Source organism: Neodiprion pinetum, chromosome 7 (assembly GCF_021155775.2).
Source record: "Neodiprion pinetum isolate iyNeoPine1 chromosome 7, iyNeoPine1.2, whole genome shotgun sequence".
NCBI classification, from domain to species: Eukaryota; Metazoa; Arthropoda; class Insecta; order Hymenoptera; family Diprionidae; genus Neodiprion; species Neodiprion pinetum.
Window position 1 is genome coordinate 13,497,497 of NC_060238.1, and position 18,775 is coordinate 13,516,271.

The window sequence follows — 18,775 nt, forward strand, 5'->3', positions numbered from 1 at the left end:
TAGTATGGCGTCATATCGTACGAAAAAACTTATAAAAAATTAAATGAATTCGGCGATTGATTAAAAGTCTTTGTTTTGAGATTGTTAGGGTATGTAATTAAGAATAAACAAATTAAAAATGGCGGGGTGCAATATGGCGATGTTATACGAGAAAAAATTTTGAAAAAATTATTATATTTTTATCGACATTTACCATAGTAACTCACATTACACATGAAGAATTCAGAAGCGTAATGGATAAAATATTCAAAAGTTAGGTGTAGAAAATAATATTACATGAAAAGATTTGCATTGCTAATCTCGTCACAGTTGCAATCTTCTATATCTGTATCGGTTTCTAAAGCCGAAGAACTGTCATAATATTGTAGTTCCGTTTGATTATTTACAGTTGGGGGAGCTAACAAATTAATACAGTCTTCAGATGAAGATTTTAGTGGATTCATGGGTAATCTCCGACAGCTGGAGATTTGTGGATCAGACGCAATCAAAAATCGTTTGAAAACATCCTCCAACGTTTTTTGACGATAATGTTTTCTTGCGAAATTCATGCGGTAGATCTTAAAAAATTTATTACAGGTTTCCTGCGCATCTTCGGACATTTGACCGATCAGTAACACCGAATGTTTAATTATTTCGGGGCCATGAATCAAAAGTTTGTGAACCAATGTGGGCATATAATACCAGGGATATTGTTGTACAATGTCTTTAGCTAATTTTACTGCATACTGTCAAAAATTGTTATCATCAATAGCATGACCACATGCAATAGTTTGCAATATAATATAAAAACGATATACCGGGACAATCTCTTGAAACTATACATATAATGCGCATGCGCGAGTTTTATCGGCTGCTCGGGCAGGTTGGCCACTCCGAGTTTCAGCTGTCAAACTCTGTTTCTGGCGGCGTTGTAGTTCATACGAATTTTTGAGGTTAGAATCTCAAACAGTCGAGGTAATGACTCGGAAAGTTGATGATAATGCTCTTTGAAAATTGGCTTTATCCGACTGAAATGAGAAATCTGTTTAAATGTTGGGTGCTTGGAAGAAACGCAGCAGGTAGGTGCGAACACTTTATTCAATCATTTTTATTATTTCGTACATTAGAAATAACAGTGGAATTTTTATCTATCGACAGGTGATACGACTGAAATAATTACATCTCTGATATTCACTGTTATCTGCCCATTCAATTTGTCAGACGTACAAAGATCATCGCCACTTTCAAGCAACTAAGCAACTTTCTCACTCTTTTGTGATTTCAGGCGGTAATATTGAATTTTATCACTTTCGAAAATGAGACATTAAACCGAGCGTTCAAGAAATTTAAATATCTGACTATCTGTAATGGAACTGTGAATCTTTTTTTTCTTGAAAATAGTTCAACAAAATTTACGAATAGTCGATAGTCAATGTATTTTTTCCGATTAACAAATTATTGCTACTACTATTTAAAATTTCCGAATGATTATCAGAATTTATTTCGCAAATTTTCAATGATGTTCGATTAAATAAATGAAGGGAACCTAATACTCAAATTGAAAATTCAAGTAATATTAGATTTATTAAAATGATTTCTGTATTTCATGTAAGTGCGGTTCGAAACAAAGAAAATCTAATCGAAAGCGTAGAACTCAGGAACGTAAATCACATCCTGTGACACAAGTTGAAAATCAAGTTTCTCAAAATGCGCCTTAATGTCACAATTAGCTTCAAGGACAATCATGTTTTAGAGTAATGTCAATTTTAAAGTAATGTAAAGATTGTGTCCCTTGTTCCATCAAAATAAATGAATATCTAATTTTTAACGAAGTTTATGAAGATTTTTTTCCAAATAATGTAATCCGATACAATATCTTGTTTATAGTCCTCCGAACATCACGTTCTAACAAGGATATTTGGAAAGAGTCCCTTTGTTGCAGGAACCATTATAAAATTCTTGGTATTCAATTCGTGCTACTGAATAACTTCTGCGTTTTCGATTCTATTTACAATCTCAAAATGAGATTTTTTTTGCTCCAGATAATGCTAACATGAAATGCAGAAATAATTGCGGTACATGGAGATTCACAAGCTTTCAGTCTTAGCGTAGGACCCTATAAAGAGTGTAAAATTGAATTTGGTTTCAAGTTATCGTGCAACTAGCTAGCCAGATGACACCGTCAACTAAGATTAAATTTAAAGACATTTTTACTGAACTTATTTAACAGTTCTAGATTTAGATTGATTCAGTTTGCCTAGCAAAATTCAACCCTACAATCTAATTGAGGACTTGAAAAACTATTTATCTGAATTCAATGCCAAAGAGAGTAAAAGTAAGCTTCAAAATAAGATACCAAATCAAATGGTATAAAGTTTGAAAAACAATGCTGGTCAATAATAATGCTTAAATTACAATGGTGCACAGAATGATTCCTCGGTAGAATGAATTGGCAGCAACGGTTAAGTAACAAACTTATCGCTATTGGCTCGATCAAAGTAAAATGATGGGATATTCAGCCATTATGATCTGTAGTATATCCCGCTCTTCAATTTTGCCTCAACTGATGTTAAGAAGGTGGCGATGGCCTGATAAAATTCACTCTGGCACCTGATGTCTGACGAAACAACCAGGTTCGATGGTTCTAATGATTGCACCGCTCGAGAAACCAGGATCCTTGCCACCTAAACGTTTTGACCATCAGGTAAGGCATAATTTTCCTCGTGTTAATTAAAGTTTAAACTTCGAGCCTGCTGAAAAAAAACCAATTTTATCATTGAATCCATGTTAAAATATTGTCATTGTCAAAGATCACGTAATTGGAAATTTACTTACATGCTTCCGTGCCTGACAAATTTAGTCCCGCTTTGACAATGAATTATTTCGTACCTGAAAATATTAGAAGCTATTATTATCAAACAGGATCTTTCGGTATTTTTGAAGGCAAAAGAAACGGCAGCACTTTTTGAAAGGCCACCAATGGCCAGACGAGGGGTGATCAGAAGAGTGGAGATTGGTCTCCCAGTGTTATCGGACGATTGTCTTGTGAGTTATTGTTTTGTTTCCTAATTTTTCATTAATAGCATGATTTACACTGTAATATTAACTGTTGTTCTTTTTCTCTTTTTATTCTTGGATATGTGGTGAACCCTCTTTGTTAACGGAACATTGATTGTTGTACAATGGAGCTGCAAAAACTTTGTCAACTAATCAATGATGTCGGCGAGGTTTTTTGTGAGTATTGCGTCGGGTACGTTTTCTGTTAATTGCTACTCTTTGTCCTCCTAAGCTTCGTGTTTAAGATGAATAATTTCTTTATTCCTTGTTACTCATCTCTTTTATTTATTTCATGTTCATCGGCAGTAATTACTGACTTCTGGAGCACTGCACCGTAACGAATCTACTCTGGAAATACCTTCTACTGGGTCTCAACCATTCATTTATTTTTAATTTTATGTAAATAAAGAATCTGTTCACAATAAACATTGTTTTTACTTACCTACCTCTGTTTGTCCAGATTCCCACTTGTTAATGACATTTCACGTTGAATGTCAGATTTCTTCTTTTAATAAATAACACCCAATTTCTGTATCATTTGATATTTGCTTTTCCGTTAAATTCTTTATTGCGTCGGTTGAATATCTTCCGAAATCAACCACGGTATTGCTGAACGATACTATTCTTCTTAGACAATTCACGCTACGTAAAAATAAACAGCAGCATAACCTCAATCCACGGCTTTACGCGCGAGAGAATTACAGCTTTTGTTTCATTTTGTGTACGTTGGCGCCTTGCTCAGCAGATGAAAACATCACCGCGGCGCGATTTCACCGACCAATGAGATTAAATTATTTGGCGCATGCGCGTTATATGTATAGTTTCAAGAGATTGTCCCGGTATAATATCTTCGTCAACTCCTGTTATTTGTGCAGCTTTTTTGTAGTTTTCAAAAAAACCTCGAACGGTGTTTTCGTCATTTGAGGTACCACTACCAGCTTTTGGCGTGTCAACATCGCAGCTGCGTATAACCCCCTCTCTCTTTCTCATATTCTTTTGATTTACTGTATGGATGTGTTTTCCTTCGAAGGCTCACTTTTATCTTTGTTTTTCACTTCGGTTTTTGAATTCTGTGCTTTATTTCATTTTGTTTTTCATGTATTATTGTGATCGTTAAAACGAATATCTTACTTTTTTTTGTAATACAGTGCACAAAAAGTGAACGGGCAGCAACGGGCAGCTAAAATTGATTTTAATTAGTACACAATACTTTCACCTACAACCTCAAATGACTTAGAGAGCAAGATGTAGTAAGATAAAAAAGTATTCACTCAATCAAATCCATTCAATTCGAGAAAAATAACCAAAAAATAGTCCTTACATATCTCCTTCTAAGAATGTACTATTCAGGAATTTATATTCAGAATTTTTTTCACTTATTCTACTCACCTTTAGCTGTAGAATCCATTTTGTTTTGTTCAAATCGCTTTAAAAACAAAAATTTGACGCCTGTTTATCCGACACGTCGCCAGTCGCACTTTCCTAACCGTCGTGTAGCGTTCGGGCGAAGGCCATATTCAGACTGATATTATGGGGGGGATTTGAGGCAAGGGACCTTACTATGAATGTTTTCCGACTCCTAGGGGACTCCTTTAGCCAACCCAATGACAAAATATCCCCAACTAAAAACTTTTTTTTTCGACTTTTGGCCGCATAAAGGGGCCTTTGGCCGCACTGCGCGGAAGACGGTTAGATCATAGAGAGGTATAAACTTCAATAAGCTCTGAAACATGGCGAATCCTGGTGGAACTAACAATAAGCAGTACCATTGTAATCTCGACGAACGAAGTCTGAAATATAATATACACATGTTACATGACTGGCTGGTCGGTCCTTACTGACTAGCCTACCGCACTACTACTTATATTTCTGCCTTGCACCCATACATACACACACTAGTCTGCATTACAGTTTAATACACAATAACATCAACAATTGATTGCATTCAGTTGCCCTGACCAATATTATTTTCTGCAAAATCCAAATACCAGTTAGTTTTTCATGGTATTGATACGCAATGTATAATTTTTCCAGATTTTTTAACTCAAATTTGACCATTTTTTGCATAGACGCAATATGAACAACGTTAGGGGATAGTTACCCCGTCGAACATTTTTTCAGGGAAAAATTCAAAAATATATTAACCTTCGTTCGTGTTTGTCGCAACATGTACGTTTTCCCAGATTTATAGACTTAAATTGAACTAGTTTTTGCATAAATATAATTATATTTAGGGGTAGTTCACTCCCACAATTTTTTGTTCCAAATGAGACGATCACATTCTTCCAATCGGTTAGGTCAAAATTGATATGTTTTCATAGTTGAAACAGGGAAATTGATGCTTGTCACCTCCATTTTTGGAGTTTCACCCCGTTCAAGTATTTTATAGCTAAGTGAAAGAAATACGTGTTGCTTATTGTTAGTTTTGGATGCACTATACGACATATCAACCAGATCAAAATCGGAGAAATCGACCTGGTTTGCCTAAGGAGTTAGTTTATCTGCGTCATGGTCATTCCTAGTAACAGTCTTCGTACTCTTTCTCATCTTCGTACCGTGGGTATTTAACTCAACAGTAATCGCACTAATTCTTTAGATCAGGATTACCTTAGAACTTTGCTCTCAAAACTCTACATAAGACATATTTCCTTCTAATTTTTTTCATTGCGTAACGTATGTTACAGAAAATCAGGTTAAAGCTTCATCATCATCACAAACTTGAATTATGATTCTCTGTATTTATTATTCCTATTTGTACGCACAGATGTCCAAATAAGTACTTTATGTTGAGGAAGGCCCTCACTTGGGTCGAGACATTAAAAATTCGGCGTGTTTCCTTTAGGCCTACATATCCAAAACAAAATAATATACAACTCTTGGCCAATAAAAGATGGTATGAAGAAAATTATGGAGTGAGAGAAATACGCATTATTTGTAGTAAGTAATTTTTCTTACAAGTTGGTAATTTTTTGTTTAGATGTATACGTTTATGTATTTTTTTCTGGAATCATCAAAGCTAGAACTCTAAGGATTTTGTCTATGAAGTATGTGCTTTTTTCTCAAAATTTGAGTAAACAAATTTTGTTCAACCAAACAATTATGACAAATCTGTAAAGAAATCGAAACCATTACGATCTGAAGTAACCTAAAAATCTTCACGTTTCAAAGTCAGATCCATCTGATAGAAAAATTGTTTCAGTAGAGGTAATAAAGTCCCATATACAGAAACTTGAGCGGAAACTTTTTTACGCTGCCACTGGTGGAAATCAAAAAATAAAATTGGCGAACAGTGTTTTGGTGCTGTATCTGTTTCCTTTGTTCCTGTTTTACTTAATGAACCTACGTTGTTTTGCTTCCAGACCAGATATAAACGCGATAAGATCTCTTCCGGTGGCGCCAGCAGTAACCAAAGGACCCTCGACAAACATGGCTCGCGCGACGGTCGATGATAGGGAATTACCACGTCAAGGAAGTCTCGCAGATGGTGAAGGGATCAAAATCGTTATTCACGACGTTGACAGCGATCTCGGTAAGTTTCAAACACTGCTCATACAAATGAAATGCACAAAATAAGCTAACTTGAGAAAAAATTGCCGTTTAGTTACAGGCATAAATTCGGATTAAATAGTTTAATAATAGTTTTTTCATGACTATCGACCAAAACTGACAAAACTTGTTATTTCGGCACATCAGCAATTTTCGACATGGCTTTGTATTACAATCCGTAAGTCCTGGTGGAGAAACCTAACGAACTGAGTTGTTCATCATTATTCCAACACATTCTGATTTCTGTGTAGGGAATTTTTTTGCTGTAGTATAGTAACAGTTTCGATTTTCTCGTGCGTTGAGATATCAGAGGAGCGTCCGTCACTGTGTTTTGCTTAAAAGAACGATGTTTCATATTTTCAGGATTGTAATAGAAATATGAATTCCTTTGGGGAAAAACTACCGTTATAAAGAAAACTTTTTGATCGAAATTTGTATTAGTCAAGTTTTTTGTTACGGATCCAAAAAGATTAAATCTCACAATGATAGATCTGGGTTACAGTAACGTTACTGAGATTACCGTTCTGTAGCTTAGTTCTGGGTGGATTTCACTCTATCGAAACTGATTTACAGATTTCGGTATCTCGAGCATGCATCCCAGACATGGGTTGTAACGGAGAGTTGTTCAAAGTCGCATCAACACCAACAGTGCCCGTGATATATACAAAATATGTCAACAACTGACACAGACAGCTGATCGAGACGACCATCGATAGCGACCGTGACCTGCTAGCATCCAAAATAGTAAACAAAGTCGACTGACGCTGACCAACGCATACCAGGACGACGACCCACGACAGAACACACGAATAGGGAAATGACGTCGACAGGATCATCCAACAACAGCTCTGGGAGAGTATAAAACTGGAGGACCACGAAGAGCGGTCACCAGTTGTCCGGCAAAGTGCCAACTGCGTCACCGAGTAGAAGGATAGTCAAAGTTATTAGTCCAGTTGTCCGGTATAGCGCTGAGCTGCGTCATATTGTAACGAGGCGTTTTTCATCTAGATAGCGTTATCGAATTTCGGTTCACGAGATTTAGAGAGGAAATTCAAGCATAGAGCTTAGTCCAAAATTTAGTGAAGAGTACAGAAATTACAGTCCACGATAGCCCGGGACCTCTTGAAGAAATATTGAGTAGAGCCGCGTATTTAACGTTTGAGCTGTAGGAAAGTTTAGGGGCAGAACCGACGAATTCTGATAGATTTATTACTTCTATAATTTTATTTCAAATTTTGTTCTCTACGGTTATATTTTGTAAAACCTTATGTTTTGTCTACCGGCAAGGACCTTTGTACTTGGATTAATCGCTATTAAACATATGTTACAGTTGAACACGTTCTCGTCTGTCTCGTTGTCAACACATTACTAGAACATATAACTTTACCTTGGAAAGGGGAGGGAAATAAAACCAACAGCCAGCCAAAGAATTCTCTGGTCTGAAAGGTTGACGGTGTTTTGGGTCAATAACCCATAACAAAATATAAGCAGGCGACTCTGTTTACTCCGAGTTCACGATTAGAAGGGAGTACTGGGAAATCCGTATCTCCGACTAGGTGACATACGCTTCTTTCACTTGTCTCCAGTTGAAGCAACGGCCTACAAGCCCTTGTCTTACTGAAGGCAGCAACGGACAGAGGTGCTTGTTCACAAATTCAAGGCGGCTTTGGTGATACCTAAGTCCGTGCAGTACAATCACCGGGTGTTTTGGGTTGATAACCCACTACATAATATAGACAGGCGACTCTGTTTACTCCGAGTTCGCAATTAGAAGGGAGTATAATACTCTATATATAATACTCTATTCTAATATTGTAGTTACCCGTAGAATAGGTGACATACGCCTCTGTCACTTGTCTCTAACTGAAAGCAACGGCCGAAGAAGCCCTTGTCTTTCCAAAGGGAGCAACAGGCAGAGGTGCTTGTTGACATTCCAAGGCGGCTTTGGTAATACCTAAGTCTGCACAGTTCAACTATCAAGGGTTTTTGGGTTTGATAAGCTGATGCAGCTTTTATCTATAAGAGGGGGTTTCTTATAAATCTGTTAAATTTGACACAGAACACACTAATAACGGGTTTATCACATAGGCTCTGGCCCAAGATAAACCGCACCCGTTACAGGGTATATTATAATATCGTCCACTACTTGCTCGGTTCACCGAATATATATGTGATCTACCTGAGTGCGTTAGTTAGAAAAGGGAAATTTTGGATTTGATGTTGTATAAAGATTCCACTTAGGTTTGATCGAGGGATATGCATAACTACGAAATGAAGAAAAACACAAAGAAAACAATTTCCTGCTTACTTTATTTTCCTATTGCCTAGGGTCTTATCTTTCATTTGCGACAAAGGTTTCATAAATATTCCACAAATTGACGGGGTTATGACGAATTTAGTGGAACACGTCGCGACGTTCTGTTGCGTCAAGGCTTTGTCGCCCCGCGGTCCGCTGTAACCTTTACTGTATTTTACCTACGCGTAATATGAATTTACCCTACCAGGTGTTCCCACAGATACATTTTTGGGATATGAATTGATTTTACCAAGTATTCTTATAGGTTAATTCTTAAAACATGAATTAGTTGTACTGGATATTACCACAGATAAATTTTTGCAGCAACTCCACCCAATGAAGCAAAAGTGTCGTTTGTCAGCATCATTTAGTTACTCGCATTCAGTGTTTCAGTATAGATAGACGTGCAGTATATCAGACCGCAACGAAAATGTTAAAGCATACGCATTCCGGCCGCAAATCTGCAAAAGATTCTCTTAAACGCCCCTGCTGCATGAAGAAATATAGTGCATGATACATTCAATCGCTGGAAGTCGGTGAGCGATGATACAAATACGAGTCGTCCACCAAAAAAATTTGAAAGATGTGTCTCGGTCGTAGTGTTATGTTCCAACGGGAACGTTGCGAATCGATTCTGATTCCTTTATTGGCTACATTCACGTTGAGACAAGGGCAGTATCTCTAGTTCCGAAAATAAGGGCTTCTTTGTTTGTAAAAATTATATATAATACATGCTGCTTAGTGCTTCGTAAATATGAGCTTGCCTGACAAAATAATGTTCAATGTAGAGTGTAAGAACTATCGATATAAGAGTGTTGCACGTTGTGACTTTGACGAACCGCTGGGTACAATCATGCCCAACATTACATCTACTCCACCACATAATTGCTACATAGATGCTTGCCGAGCCCCCCCCCCCCCCCCCCCCTTTTTGCATCCAAAGCCTCGTCGTAATAATTCATTAATTATTACTACTATTGACCGTACACCTTCTCCGATTGATAATTCCCCCTCCCCCCACCGCTTGCCCCGTCCAGTTCGCTGACCTGGTGCAACAGCAATTCTATCCTTCCGTACCTGAGAAGTGTATACCTGGTCCTATTGCCGTAAGTGTGCTCTTGACTGACAGAAGGTCAGAAAGATTAGATGTGTTGGCAATGAGCTTGCATGACGATCATTGTGACACCGAAAAACAATCTATATTCAACCTCGTAGGGAAATTCAACCATCTCTTCCATCTCCCAAGTAATAAATTAGGCCACGCCAATTCGACTTATCACACTATCTCCATGACAGGCAATACATCCATTTCAACCGAACTGTTTTCCTACGATTCAGAAAGATGAATTCGAATCACAGGTTGATGAACTCCTCGAGCAAGATCTCTGAATATTTTGCATCTCCTTGTCATTCCCCGGTACGGATGGTGCCTAAAAATCTGTAACAAATCTGTCAAAGTAATAATTTTTCTGAGATAAAAGAAGCTCTGATTGACGTCAGGAAGTGATGTGAGACCCTGTCTCTTGTCTGTATGCTTGGTTGTTTTCCTACTGTTTTCCTACGATTCAGAAAGATGAATTCGAATCACAGGTTGATGAACTCCTCGAGCAAGATCTCTGAATATTTTGCATCTCCTTGTCATTCCCCGGTACGGATGGTGCCTAAAAATCTGTAACAAATCTGTCAAAGTAATAATTTTTCTGAGATAAAAGAAGCTCTGATTGACGTCAGGAAGTGATGTGAGACCCTGTCTCTTGTCTGTATGCTTGGTCAATTCGGGATATTACTCCGTCAAGATATCATACAAATGCAGGCGTTTTCGGCTAGTCGTTCAGGGCTTACAAAGAACACCCGCGAAGTGTCCGCTTCCGATTTCAATAAAACTTGGTAGGAATGTTAAGTACGCTGAAAAAAAAGACACGTATTTTTTTATATCGGCTGAAATCAATTTTAAGAGGGTGAACTACCCGCCCGAAATGCTATTTTTGACAATTCCTAATATATTGCGTATTCGGGCCTAATGTACAGATTGCAGGAAAACTTGATTTCTAGGGATTTCTGACGTTGCTCTTTCCAAATCTGAAGGCAAAATTTGAAAAGTCCGGAATTCCGGATCCAACATGGCCGACGTCAATAACGAAAAATCTATCGATTTTCACTGAAAGTGAGTGGAAGCTGTTTCCGAGGTCGCTGATCATGGATCTGACCACGAAAATTCGAAATTCGAAGCGACGAATTCAAAATGGCGGTAGAAAATCATCACAATATCTGCCGTCTCTACGAAAATTGGTATCCATACCTGTTTCTGGAGTACTTCAGAACCCATCCAATTCTGGTTCAGTGGCGGCATGAAACTGTAGCAGGAGTATCATAATTCAGAATTTCTTTATTCGTACCACCGGTAACATTGTGCAAAATGGTAATTGTGTTGTCGGGTAGGTCAGAGAGAACGAGAGACGTTAATCGCTTAGCGGCTTTATTTTGACTGATTAGTTCTTCTCACCTTACAAGCTTCTCACCACACACACACACACACACACCCACACACACACAAACACACACACGCATTTATACATACACCACGCACTCTCTCATACTCACACCGCGTCCTCACGTACCCTACACTCCTCTCCGTTTAACTTTGCGCCCCTTGTCTGATTCCCCCTCGTTGTACGCGTTACGCTTGTTGTCTGTTCAATCGCAGTGATCGTCGTGCTGGTTGACGAGCGTCTTGCCCATTTGCTGCCTCGGGTTTTGATGATGTCCTCGGGGCCCCTCCCCTCACCAGCTGATCCACGTGGCGTTTGACTACGCCGCCCGAGTCTAGTTTTACCGTATACGTCACTGGTCCTAATCTTTGCTCGGTCGTGGCTCCCGTCTACGGTGGCTCGTTTCGGCTGACGTTTTTCGCCCACACCCTTTCCCCTCTTGAAAATTGTGTCGTCCTTCCCCCTCTTGCGTTCCGTTCCTGTCTGTGCACCGCTTGCTCCTGATGTTTCTTTATGTCGGGTCGCATTAAGTCGAATTTCGTTCGTATTTGTCTGCCGAGCATTAATTTGGCTGACGTTTCTCCTGTCGTGCAATGTTGAGTCGATCGGTATTCGAATAAGAATGCGTCGACGGCTTCCTGTGCTGTTTTCCCATTTTTTAGCATGATCTTCAGTTTTCTCTTGAATGACCTCACCAGATTCTCCGCTGCCCCGTTTGACGCGGGGTGTTTTACTGCCGATCGTATGTGCTTGATTCCCGCGCTGCTCACGAACCTCGTGAACTCGTCGCTCGTGAATTGTGGTCCGTTGTCACTGACGATTTGCCGTGGGATCCCGTGCCTAGCAAATGTTTGTTGGAAGACTTTCATTGTTTGTTGCGCCGTGGTGCTTTTCATGACGAAGATCTCGGGCCATTTCGTCCTCGCGTCTACTATTAGTAGGAAGTTGTGTCCTTTGTACGGTCCCAAGAAGTCCGTGTGCACCCTTTCCCACGGTTTTTCCAGCCAACTCCACGGGTGCAGTTTCGCCGCTGGTGGGTTGTCCCGTACTTCGGCGCAGTCGCGACAGTTTCTCGCGAGCTCTTCGATTTGTTTATCTATTTGTGGCCACCAGCAGAACGATCTTGCTATCGCTTTCATTTTTACTATTCCTGCGTGGTTCTCATGGAGTTCGTTGAGCACAGCCTTCTGTAGTTTACTCAGCACTACGATTCTGTATCCCCACATGACGCAGTCTTGTTCGATCGCCAGCTCATCTCTTCTTGTTTCGTACGGGAGCCAGTCCCTCGTCAGCGTTTTTCTGCCTGGCCAGCCGAGTTCTATGTATTTCCTGACCTCCATTAGCACTTTGTCGGCCTTGCTTTCGCGCGCTATTGCCCTGTCGTCTAAACAGACCTGCGATTCTTCCATGATATAGTTTAGGTAGGTTTTTTCGGGTTTCGTGCGTTCGTTATCGTTCGGGGTCGGTAGTCGCGATAGTCCGTCCGCGCTATTTTTTTCCGATTTTACGTACATAATTTGGTATCGGAACGCGCTCAAGAAATTTGCGTACCGTTGTAATCGTTGTGTCGCCATTATTGGGATTCCTTTTTTCGGTCCGAAGATTCTCACTAGTGGCTGGTGGTCTGTTTTCAGGATAAAATGTCTTCCATACAAGTAGTCATAATATTTGGTTACTCCGAATACTATCGCTCGCGCTTCCTTGTCTATCGCTGCGTATTTTCGATCACTTGCTGTTAATGTTTTCGACGCGTAGGCGATTGGCCGCTCCCCTTCTTCTGTCATTTGTGAGAGAGTTGCTGAGATTCCGTAGTCCGACGCGTCGCACGTTAGTATTAATTGTTTTTCTGGGTCGTAGTTCATGAGAACTTCCGCTGATTTGAGGGTTTTTTTGCGTTTTCAAATGCTCTTTGACATTGTTTTGACCACTCGAATTTTTCCTTTTTTAACAATTCGTACAGGGGATGCAGTTGTTCCGCTCTATTTTTCATGAATTTTATGTAGTAATTTATCATTCCTAGGAACGCTTGCAATTCTTTTACATTTTTTGGTGTCGGGATTTTGCTTATCGCTTCTACTCTTTCCGGTAATGTGTGGATGCCGTTTTTGTCTATGCCTAGTCCTAAATATTGAATTTTCGTCGCTAGTAATTCGCATTTCGATTTTTTTAGTTTCAAGCCGCATTCTTCCAATTTATCTAATACCACCCCTGTGTTCTTCAGGTTTTCTTGTATTGTTTTGCCTTTGATTATTATGTCGTCTAAAAATACATTTCCGTTTGGCATACCCGCGAGTATCTGTTCCATTTGCCTCTGAAAAAAACCCGGTGCTGACGCTACTCCGTACGGCAGCTTGTTTGGTTGGTATAGGCCTTTATGTGTACTCAGTCTTAAATATTGTTTTGCTTCTGCGCTTACAGGCACTTGTGCGTATGCCTCTTTTAGGTCTATTTTTGTGAAGTATACGGCATCGTGTAAATTCGCTATTAAGTGCTCGATTCTCGGTAACGGGTGTCTGTCTATCAGGATCGTTTTATTTACCGTCAGTTTGTAGTCACCGCAGAGTCTTAGTGTCCCGTGCTTTTTTAAAATCGGTACGATTGGTGTGCCCCATTCCCCTACTTCTACCGGTGACCATGCTCCTTCTCTTACCAGTCTGTCTATTTCTTCGCTTACTTTATTTTTCATCGCGGACGGCAATGTTCTCGGTTTACAATATTTTGGGACTGTGTTCGTTTGCATGTGGATTACGAACTCAGCCTTGTTGTTTGTGCTTAGCCCCGCGGAGAATAAGTGTTGATATTTTTCGAGGAATCTTACCTTAATCCGCTTTATGCTTTCGTTTTTTTTTTGTGTCGATTGGTCGCGTCGCTTGACGTTCATCCGTCCTTTTGTTCTGGCTTATGCCGAGTGGCCAAGGCTGTAGCTTGTGTAGCCATTCCCTGCCAATGAGAGGCTTTCCGTGTTTGCCTACTATGTATATTAGACTGGGCCAAAAAAATTGACTATTTTTTTTTTTGAAAAATATATTGAGAATATCATTCAGTATGGCAAAAAAAAAATTTCATGAAATTTTAAGCCCTTAATATTAACTTTAAGAGGTCTATCATCGCTATTTTTGATTTTTAGTAATAATTTGATGTTTTACGTCAGAACTGTCGAAATATTGAAGTGAAAAAATTTATGTTCACTTATCCCTTTATAAAATTAAATTCCCTACAAAAAAGGTCTGATTATAGATTTTTGTCAGACAAGCCGTTTCCGACAGTTCTGACGTAAAACATCAAATTATTACTAAAAATCAAAAATAGCGATGATTTTGCGCGCTGGTTTCTCCCTTGCTGTCCCGTGTTCTTCTGTTCGTCTCGTTTGCTTTTATATCCCGTTCGGACTCGATATACTTCTGTGTCTGTTTCGGCCATCTTTTTTTCGTGGTGTTCTCTCGTTTCCAGTTCTTCGGCCGCTTTTGTCGCCTCTTCGATGGCCACTGCTGTTTTTACTGCCATGTCTAGCGTGAGGTTTTCTACTTTGAACAGCGCGATCTTGGTTGCTTCATTTCGGATTCCACTCAGCATTTGATCTCGCACGTTGTCTTTTTCCTCCGTAAATTTACATTCGTTAGCGAGCTTTCGTAACGCTGCGACGTATTGCGTGACCGACTCCTCTTCGTTTTGTTTTCTGTCCCTGAATTGCGCTCTTAACACTGTTTTATTCACCTTGGGTTTGATATAGTTCGCCGCTTTCTGTATGATTTCGTCGAGCGCCAAGTCTTGGTTTTACCGGGGCACACACTTTCCGCACCACTTTGTATGTTTCCGCGTCTATTTGTGTCAGTAGGATTGCTCGTTTTTTATCTTCCGCTATACTGTTCGCGTCAAAGTATAATTCGATTCGTTCGATAAATTCCTCCCAATCGTCTACTCCGATTTTGAAATCTAGTTGACTTGTATACTCCATTTTTGCGTGCCTTTTCGCGTTTTCCGCCTCGTTTGTCGCCGTGCTCTCCTCCTGCTCTGTTTCCTCGTTCCACACCGCTTTCCGTAGTAGTGGTCGCAATTCGTCCAGCTTACTTTCCTCCTTGGCCTCTATGCCTCGGCGCCGTAATTCTTCGGTTACCTCTTTTTTATTGAGGTTCTGGATCCAGGATGTACCTGATTTCTTTCTATCTCCGTCTGCCATGCGCCGATTTCCTTTGCGCACGCGTTATTGTTCGCTTCCTCGTCGCCAATTGTGGTGTCGGGTAGGTCAGAGAGAACGAGAGACGTTAATCGCTTAGCGGCTTTATTTTGACTGATTAGTTCTTCTCACCTTACAAGCTTCTCACACCACACACACACACACACACCCACACACACACAAACACACACACGCATTTATACATACACCACGCACTCTCTCATACTCACACCGCGTCCTCACGTACACTACAGTAATAGTATATAATTTTATTTGAACGGTACAACCATAGTGAAATCCTACATATAAAATGATAGTTAAATTTTGTTATTTTCATGAATTATTTATTCTTGTCTCGCTGTTTCAAAGAATTTTCGAATGTATGCGTTGTAATATTCAGGTTCTATTGAAATAAATATGGATACTAATTTTCATAGAAATTGCGGGTATTGTGATGATTTTCTACCGCCGTTTTAAATATGTCGCTTTGAATTTCGAATTCTCATGGTCAGATCCATGATGAGTGACCTCGAAACAGCTTCCCCTGACTTTCCGTGAAAATCGAAAGTTTTTTCGTTATTGGCGTCGGCCATGTTGTATCTGCCATTTTGAACTTTCAAATTTGGAAAGAGCAACGTCGGAAACCCTTAGAGACCAAGTTTCCCTGCAATCTTGATAACGAATGGATATTTGGGAAAAAGGGCACAGCAGTTGATGTAACGATGTATTAGTAATAAATTTTATACATATAGGCGGACGTCACACCCCCCTCCTTATTTCAAGGAAATAAGATTTATTTCCTATAAAGATCATGTGCCAATATCTGCAAAGCATATTCTGCTAATTTTTTTCTCTCATATCTCTGATCTTCCTTCCACGAAAATCGCTATATATATTATGCTTACCATATGATCATGTATACGTAATTATCAATTTACTGGATTCTTGATTAGTATGTGACATTTGCGATAGTCTAATAATTTTGCCAGAAAAGTGAATAATGTTGAAATTCACTCCGAGTTCAACTTTGACCTTAAATAACTTTTGAACGAAGAGGTTCATCACAAAATGACAAGTGACTTTTCTGTAGAGAGTTAAATTTTCTATGAGAACGTGTATTGGTCATTGTTGTAAGATTTCGGATTCGTGACTTATTAAATACAGACAGAACAAACAGGCTGCTTCCCACGTTATTCAAATGGGAAATCGAAAATCCAATTTTGTGACCACTAAGAATTTTTTTACGGTTCTACAAAAATTCACGGTGTATTTGAAAGTTTCAAACTTGAGTTTTAGCCGGTGGGAGAATGAGAAAAAAAAGTTTCTTTTCGAGTCACCCTAATATAGGTACTACAATTTGCCATAGATTCGTTATTTTGTCTTGATGAAATAGAATACCCTTATAAATTTGGAAATAAGGATCTTCTTCATCACTATCCACTAGTTGTTCTTTCTGATTTATTATTATTTCATCATTTTGTTGTAATTTCGCTAACTTTTTGAAATGATTTTTCAAATCTTTGTCCAAGGCCAAACTGAGTAATATATTTATGATTTCTGTGTTACTTATTCCATCTGATACTTTGATGAACGACTTTATTTTTGATATTATCAAAGGTTTTTGTTCATCAATAATTTCAAATTTTCCTTCAGGATTCCTACTGAAAAAATCTGCAGCTTTATTATCTATACCTCGACAATATTCTACATCAAAAGAGTACTCATTCAACAATAAACACCATCGTATCAATCTTCCATTATGAAAAGTACTATTTCTAAGAAACGTCAAACTTTTATGATCGGTAATCATTTTAAATCGGGTTTCTGCCAGAAACATTCTGTACTTTTGGATAGCATACATAATCGTGAGCAGCTCTTTTTCCGTTGTAGTATAATTTATTTCTGCTGCTGTTAAACATCTACTCACAATTGAAATTGAATAATTATTTTCGTCATTACCAGATTGATATGGAATTCCACAAATCCCCTTGTTACTTGCATCAGTCTGCAATTTAAATTGGCAATTTGGTATAATGTGACTCAAAGTTACGCTTTTCATAAAATTTTCTTTCAACAATCTGTATGCCTCAGAATGTTCTTTGGTACAATTCCAGACTGCATCTTTCTTTGACAAATTTCTAAAAGGATCCAGATATTGCAAGTGCTGGATACTAAATTGTCTATAAGAATTACAAATGCCATGGATTCTTTGTAGGTCTCGTTGATTTCCAGGTTCTTAAAAGTTTTTAATTATAGCGAGCTTTTTTGGATCAGTGGTGATCCTCTGTAGTGTTGATAAAAATCCTAAAAAGATCACCGATTGTTCACAACAACCTTGTGAAACCAACTTGTCGGTCGCGCGCCGCACAATTCACGCACCGCAACAAGCGTTTCACGCTTTCCAGTCACGCGCCACAGAAGAAAGCACTCACTACGTCACACGCGCCGCTCACGCCACCCACGCAGCCGAGCGCGTCTCGCAATCAGCTCACGTGGTCTCCCGCTGTTGAAGTGGAGCCGCGGCTGAAATAAAAGACCACCGATCTCACCGATCGGCAGGACAACTTCGGTCTCGCCGGAATTCAGCCAGAAACTACGACATCCACTGTCACGCCACACCACCAGTACGCGACAGCAACTGAACAGCAAGCAGGTTTTCTGCATCACTGCATGACTGAGTCATTCAACCTGGCACCAGCCGGTCCAGCCAAAAGGGCAAACCACCTCAATCCCCCAGCTCCTTGGGTGCTACAACCTGTGGATCTTTCTCCAAGGCCTCTGACACGGCCACCCAGCATCCTGTTGTCTCTGTGGGACGTCCGACGAGCCAGGGTCACCTCTCCGAGCTACAATCGCAGCATCCCGGCAGCGATTTCTCCGTTTTCGGAATCACTCCCCACCTACACGTCAACGGCCACTCAGACAACACCATCTGACAGCGAGTGGGAACCGTCACTGCCAACGGCCGAACCAGAGAATCGCCGTCCTCCAACGCCGCCTAGCTCACCAAAGAGCCATTACACGCCGCCACCAAGCACAGCACCTGTACGTCTCTACCCATCATCACTCCAGCCTCCACCACGGTGCAATAGAATGTCTGCAATCCCTTCTATTGCTTGGAATTCAAAATATTAACTAACGTGTATATATATGTAAATAGTAAAAGGAATAAATAAGGTGTATATATAACAACATCACTTCTCATCTTTGACACCGCAGCGATCAACTCCTTCC

General features: G+C 39.7%; 1 protein-coding gene across 1 annotated transcript in view; it reads left to right on the top strand.

Moving 5' to 3' along the window:
* Window positions 1–18,775, top strand: part of Fife (regulating synaptic membrane exocytosis protein fife) — a 2,091,151-nt gene that overhangs the window by 1,274,656 nt on the left and 797,720 nt on the right. Inside the window, exon 10 of the mRNA XM_069137999.1 lies at window positions 6,396–6,565. Within this exon, the coding sequence (XP_068994100.1) occupies window positions 6,396–6,565 (170 nt within the window). The remainder of the gene's footprint in view (window positions 1–6,395; window positions 6,566–18,775) is intronic.